The following is a 6,682-nucleotide window of genomic DNA, read 5'->3' as shown; positions in this document are numbered from 1 at the left end:
GTTTTTTAAAATCTGTATCACCTTTGTTGTTTCCTTGTTATGATTCAGAACATTTACTGAGCCCTGATTGGTCTAACATGAATTCTACTTCGACTCACGTCAGGTGTGATGGGTGGAGTCAGAGTTCCTTTCCTCAGACCCTCCCAGTTAAAACCTTCAAACCACCTGAACACAGAGAGACGGATTAGTTTTTTTATCCTGTATTTAGAAGCACACACTGAACAGAAAACATGTGAGAGCTGAAACAGCCAATGAGGTGTCAGCTTCCCGTCCACTCACTTGTGCTTCTGGATGTCTTTGACTCCGTTTTTCAGGTTTCCAAGTCTCTCTGAGGGATTATCTCTGTTGACACAGGATTTATTTTGGAAATAAGAACAATGAACTTTGACTGTACAGTTAATGTGAGCTGCTCAGGTGAACAGCGCCCCCTACCTGCAGAGCTTCTTGATGAGGTTGGCGGCGTTCTTGGTGATCTTCTTGGGGAACTCGATCATGTCGATGCCTCTCAGGATGACGTTGTAGGTTTTCATTGGATCTGGACCTGAAAACGGGGGACTGGAGACACACAGAGACACCAAATAAACAAGAGTTTGACTCTACTGAGCTTTACTGTCTCCATTCTTGTCTTTGTCCTCACCTGCCGGTCAGCAGCTCGTACATCAGGATACCCAGAGACCAGTAGTCTGCTGAGACATCGTGACCTTTGTTGAGGATGATCTCTGGAGCGACATACTCCGGCGTCCCGCAGAACGTCCACGTCTTCTTACAGAAACCAATCTTCTTGGCAAAACCAAAGTCCACCTAGAAAAAGACTAAAATGATTGAACACGTCTCTCCACATTTGGATAATTTCCTTTTTCTGATCGTGTGAATTGGCTCTTGCCGGTTCCTGTACAGCATCTCAAGCTGGAAACTCGTTTAAAATAAGAAGAACTCTTAATATTAATATACTTTTTTATTGAAGATTGTGTTCTTTTAATTTGAGAGCATGACTTACTAATTTCACTTCAGATATTTTGTAAAGCTCTCCCTCTAAACCGTGTCTTTGCACTCCAATAGTTCCTGGTTGCGCTTGGATTTGCTTTGCTTCTGCTCAAACTGTTTGCTTGCATTCAGATATTTTGTTGCTTCACAGTCAGGCTGCTCCTGAAACTTCTGCTCTCCGAGTTCTTGTCTGCTCTTGGATTCAAAATTCCCCGACCAATAGAATACAGGTGTAATGTTGAAAATGAATCCCTGCCTTGTTTAGGGTGCGTTTGTTTTACTTCTTCATACTACAACAAACAACTGTGTGCAAAAGTTTACTATCTTAACATTTGTACAACCTAAGACTGATGATACACAACATTCTCCCTTCATAGCGTTGGTTTTGTTCGGTTACTCATTAAATCTTTTCCCTTTGCAACATTGACCCATTGTGTTGTTAAACTTGTATTTTCACCCAGAAACTTGAAGCTACTGGCTGAAGATTCCCACAAGATGTTAAACATTGAAAATGTATTTCATCAATAAATATTGAATTACCAGCTTGGCGTATCCCCGGCTGTCCAGGATGAGATTTTCAGGCTTCAGGTCTCTGTATATGATGCCTTTGGCATGCAGGTAGGCGAAGGCTTCGACCACACAGGCTGTGTAGAACCTGGTGGTTGAATCTTCAAACGAACCCCTGAAAAACAAGTTAAACAAGAATTACTGTCAAAACCCAGTTAGTTAGTTTATAAAGACATAGAACAGATTCTGAGCAGCTGACACCAGAGAAAGTTTTTAGCTTTTGCTTGAAAAATTACCCTCAACAAATAACCAACTATCAAAATTGCTGTTAATCTAAATCTATAAATTAATTTTCATCTAATCGACTAAAACACTTGTTGTTTCAGCACTTTTTACTTTTATTCTGTGTCAAAAAAGAAACCATTTATAAAAGATTTAGAAGAGCGACGCGTCTTCATCAGTACATGTGTTGAACAGAGACAGACTAACGGTGTGAAATGTGTACCTGTCTCTCAGTATTGTCCACAGCTCTCCTCCCAGACAGGCCTCCATCAGCATGTACAGATATTTACTGTCTTTAAACGTCCGGTACAACCTGAACACAAACGACACAGCTCCATCAGAACCTTTCAAAATAAATCAGAAACATCCATCTCTCTGTTTGAGAAAGCTCTTATTTTATTTAATGTTTTCAAGTTTCTTCTTTTAACAGCGAGATTCGTTCTGATTCCATGTGTTTCATATTCTTCTTCTGCTGCTTTTATGTAAATAATTTAAAGAGCTAACCAAAAAAACAAACGCCAACAAAAAGCAACATTGTTTTTAGTTCATGGACAATAAAGTTTTAGTCAACTCTATTCTATTTTTATTTTATTTTGAAAACCAGAACCAATATTTTTTTTCCAGTGATGCTGAAAATTTGTTATTAGTGACAAAATTCTGCACATAACACCAAACAAAGATTTGTCAGTAAAGCTTTTATTTTGAAAGCCAGGACTTAAAGCAACCCTTTTTTAGAATCAAGGACTTCCATATGAAACGATTGCAGTGATGATGATGATGATGATGATGATTGTTGTTCTGACCTGACGATGAAGTCGGAGTGCGCCTCGGTCATGATGTGTTTCTCAGAGCGGATGTGTTCCTGTTGTCTCGTGTCGACGATGTGACGCTTCTTCAGGATCTTCATGGCGAAAGTCTTCGCCTCCTCGTTCTTCAGCTGCACCTGAAGACAAACACACGTCCAGTCGGTTAGAAACATCACACATTTCAATCTGTATCTAACAAGTATTGTGTGTGTATCATACCATGCTGGTCTCATCCAGCATTCGTAGATATAACTACAATAAATAATTAGATATCCTACGAAAGTTTAGCCACGTAATCATGAAGGAGAAAGTGTAAAGACGGTCTATCACACAGGAAGGAAGGGAGGGACAAACAGAGATCTTTCATCCAGGAGATCACTGTTCCTTCCTCATGTGAAACAAGAAGTCAACGTTGATTTATTTGTCATGAAACTTACGTACTTCATCAACTTCACAACGACAGTTCTGTAGTTATTTTAACCCAAACTTCCATCTTTTCCTAAACCTAACTAAGTACTTTTGTTGTCTCAACCTAACTAAATAGTTTTGCTGTCTTACAGAAGATGCAAGTCTTCAGTAGGAACCAATGAGACACAGACAGGAAGTCAGACAGTGGTGAGAGACGGACCAACATGTTTTTAAAATTCTAGTTTTAACGAGTATTGGTCTTGGGTTTGAATCTCGACTCATATCTGCGAGTTTGAACCTCATATGGAACACATATGAAGGACAAACAGCTGTGCTGTAAATACTACATGACACAATCCTCTATTTCTGGACACCACTCAGCCATCTGCTGGTTAGCTTAGCTTAGCATAAAGACTGGAAACAGGGGGAAACAGCTAGCCTGGCCGCTGCTCTGAAGCTGGCTGTGATGGGAAATATCATCAGCAGTCTGGAGGTCAGAGGTCAGTGTTTTCCTCGGAGCAGAGTTACATTCTGACTCATCCACTAGAAATAGCTCCAGAGGGATGATGGGAGATCCTGAGCGGGGATTCCTTCCTGTTTTTGGGCAAACCCTCTGCAGGGTTTCCCCTCCGACCTTCAGTACCCGAAAACCTCCTGCTGCTGCAGAGACATTCGACTCCACGAGTCAGAGCAGCAACCGTTACATCACACCTCCCTCTGTCTCCATCCACCTCACTACTAATGAACACTGTTAAGAGAATCTAATGAATAGAAATACAATGAAAACAAAGGAAGCTCCTGATCTGAGGAACTCATTAAGACAAACTAGACTTATTAATAAATTAATTAGATTTAATAAACTGAGCTCATGAATTAAACCCTGAGAAAACCCAGACTCTGAATCACATGATGACTGGTCTCCAGTTACCAGCATTGATACTCCACTGGAAAGTTACTGCAAATAGCTCTCGCACGCACGCACGCACGCATGCACACATCATTTTGTCCGAGTTGTGGACTATAAATCATATCCAACTAGACTCAAACTGGTCTTTAACTTTGTCTGAAGCTTCTTGATCTGAAGTTAGTTTTTAAATCATCCAACACAAAAAACTATTTTTTAAAGATTTAAAGTAGCTTCAAACTAACCTGAACTGATCTTTTACTGATAAAAATGATTTTAAACTCGAGTGAAACATCCTACAAAGAAGTCTTTTCTGTGTCGCTGCATTAAAATGAAATTTAGAGAATAAAAATCTCTCTCTTTTACATTTGTCTGTAATCTCACGTTCCGTAATCTCACGTTCCGTAATCTCATGTTCCGTAATCTCACGTTCTATAATCTCAGATTTTATAATCTCACATTCTGTAATCTCACGTTCTGTAATCTCATATTCTATAATGGAATCTGATAGTACCAGCTCGACGCGTCCGAAGCCTCCGACTCCGAGGGTGTCGATGATGTTGAAGTCCTTCAGCTTCAGACTGGAGAAGAAGGCGTTCTCCGCCTCGTACCTGCAGACACAGAAACAACACAGGGAGGCCTTCACTGACCGCAGGAAAGCAGAGCTTTAAACACGTTGGATGCATTTTTGAAAAAGATGTTCGAGCAGCCGAGCTTCAGAGGTGAACGTTTGGAAAAATATAAACTCATCCAACCTTCCTTTAATAAGGTGTTGGAACTCTACCTGCAGCATTTGACGACATGGAAGAACGGGAACTTCTTGGAGGTTTGGATGGAGAAGGAGGTGATGGGGGTGGAGGAAGACGAAGAGGAGGAAGAGTATGCAGCTCTCTGCTGCCTTGCTGGGAGGAGAAGCAGCTCTCTCATCTCTAGAAAGAGTTTATTTACGAGTATCGATTAGAAAAACTCTCGTTCTTCTCTTCTCTGAAGACTCTTTGATGGCAGAAAAAGGTGGACTTCAATCCACCAGATGGTCTTCAAGGTCTAGTCCTTTATTCTACAGACAAAAACAAATCCTTCAAAGTTTTGGGACGAAGTTTCTTGGTCAAAGAACTAAAGGTTTTCAGTCATCAGGAGAACGTTCGGTCTGTAAGAGAGCGTCTCCAAAGAAGAGCTCCACTCCAGGATCACATGGTGAGGGTCGGGCTGATGGTGTCGATAGAGATCCGAGGTTCTGGTCTGGTGGGACCGGTGAGGTTGCCAGATCTTCCTGATCCGAGCGGGACGCCGTCAGAGTCCAGAGGACGTCATCAGACCTTCTTTGAAGTCTTGATCGATTTCGGACGGTACTCTTCGTCTAAGACTCTTCAGATCCGGACTGCAGGTCTGTGGGTGTCTGACTTGGAAGGAGTCCAACTGAGCGTGCTCCAACTGAGACTCCGAGAGGTTCGTCCTTTAATGTCAAAAAGGGGGGGGGGGGGGACCAGGTCTGCTCCGAGTCCTGCAGGGTGTAACGAGACGCCGCCGGTATTTTTAGCTCGAAGGAAACATCGCTCAGAGGTTCCTCCAGTAAAACGCTCACTGAAGGACAGACTGTCTCGACAGAGGACAGAGGACACGAAGGCTTCAGTAGGTTTAACGTCAACGGATCGAGTTTAATGCTCGTAGTCGTTTGTTCTGTCATCAATTCTTTGAGGATCATTTATTGTTGTTATGTAACTCATGGGAGCACAAGGAACTTCAGTTGTAGGTCATTTTCAACACAACAAACAAAATAACAACAGCAGAACATTCCACATAATGAATGTAAACAGCAGATAAAATGGCCAACATCTTCACACTAAGAACTCAGCATGAGGAACTCTGACTGTGTTTGAGCACCAAGCATCATGATGTAAACACAGAGTCCTCCTCCTCTGGTCCACCAGAGTCCTGATCTCTGTCCTGATGTCCACCCGTCAGGTGTAACTTAATCCTGGACCACGATGGATCCAGGTCTCTGTGAAGATGTGGGCTTAACAGTCACCGACCTACCGCTGCTTTCATGCATCTTATTTTTTCTGCGACCGGGCTTCAGACAGCCAGGAGCATGCTGGGTAGTGGAGTAGCCTGAGGTCTTAGCTAGGTTAGCTTAGCATCCATCTGGGCTCTTCTCTCTGGGGCAGTTTGGTGGCGTTTGGTCCAGCAGGTCTGGTTGGTTGGTTGGCTGCTCTTTATCCCCCTCTTTCTTTCTTTTCAGATGTTGATGAATATATTTGGTGGTTAGTGATAAACTACAAATACAGACCAAAATGTAGCGAGATTCAAGTACCTGACAGGATCCTTCCAGCCCTGCAGGAGGTCCAGAAACGTAATACCTCGTTCATTCACATCAACCAGATCCACGATCCACGTAGCTGAGACACCAGCTGGTGAACATAACGGAGCATTTAGCAGCTAAAGAGACACATATTCCCCTCAGGATTTGGAGGTGGAGACCAAAAACTGAGCTAAAAGAGAGAATAGTGGACTTTCATTCATATACACATATATATATACACATACACACATACTGTATATGCACATATATAATATACTGTATATACTGATAACTGATTATATGTTGTGTTTAGTCTGTTCTGCTACCAAAATGCAATAAAATCAACTTAATCAGTTTAATTCAGGTGGTTTCAGTTTCCTAAACGTTCAGATCATAAAATGCTCATTTATTGTTTTTGTGTATCTTTGGTTGTTTTTGACGCCAACAGACTTCCTGAGTGTGAGTGTGTTTGTGTGTTTGTGTGTGAGTGTG

At 41.9% G+C, this 6,682-nt stretch overlaps 1 protein-coding gene across 2 annotated transcripts; it reads right to left on the bottom strand.

Annotated features, from left to right (window-relative positions):
- Positions 1 to 42: 42 nt before the first annotated feature.
- On the bottom strand, positions 43 to 6,305 carry LOC116378608 (cGMP-dependent protein kinase 1-like). 2 transcript variants are annotated; one of them, XM_031840506.1, is made up of 9 exons: positions 6,203 to 6,305; positions 4,406 to 4,502; positions 2,577 to 2,716; positions 1,997 to 2,086; positions 1,525 to 1,666; positions 638 to 801; positions 433 to 555; positions 280 to 342; positions 43 to 165 (listed from the first exon to the last, which is right to left on the bottom strand). In XM_031840506.1, the coding sequence occupies exons 3-9, from the start codon at positions 2,678 to 2,680 to the stop codon at positions 54 to 56; spliced, it is 798 nt and encodes a 265-aa protein (XP_031696366.1). In that variant the 5' UTR covers positions 2,681 to 2,716; positions 4,406 to 4,502; positions 6,203 to 6,305; the 3' UTR covers positions 43 to 53. The 2 variants fall into 2 exon arrangements, with proteins under 2 accessions (XP_031696366.1, XP_031696365.1); XM_031840505.1 differs by lacking the exon at positions 6,203 to 6,305 and adding an exon at positions 4,676 to 5,330.
- Between the last annotated feature and the right edge of the window lie 377 nt (positions 6,306 to 6,682).

The sequence above is a fragment of the Anarrhichthys ocellatus genome, unplaced genomic scaffold (genome assembly GCF_004355925.1).
Source record: "Anarrhichthys ocellatus isolate YVR2014 unplaced genomic scaffold, GSC_Weel_1.0 scaffold2869, whole genome shotgun sequence".
NCBI classification, from domain to species: domain Eukaryota; kingdom Metazoa; phylum Chordata; class Actinopteri; order Perciformes; family Anarhichadidae; genus Anarrhichthys; species Anarrhichthys ocellatus.
The sequence above is the reverse complement of the archived record's forward strand: the minus strand, read 5'-3'. Positions and strand labels throughout refer to the sequence as shown.

What these genes read in the sequence shown, in the direction of transcription:
- LOC116378608 (XM_031840505.1), bottom strand. Translation starts at nt 4,818, where the DNA reads ATGAGAGAGCTGCTTCTCCTCCCAGCAAGGCAGCAGAGAGCTGCATAC. An exon ending in GCTTCGGACGCGTCGAGCTG is followed by an intron (nt 2,717 to 4,405) that starts GTACTATCAGAT and finishes GTTTGTCTTCAG; the next exon opens with GTGCAGCTGAAGAACGAGGA. An exon ending in CTCATCAAGAAGCTCTGCAG is followed by an intron (nt 343 to 432) that starts GTAGGGGGCGCT and finishes CTGTGTCAACAG; the next exon opens with AGATAATCCCTCAGAGAGAC.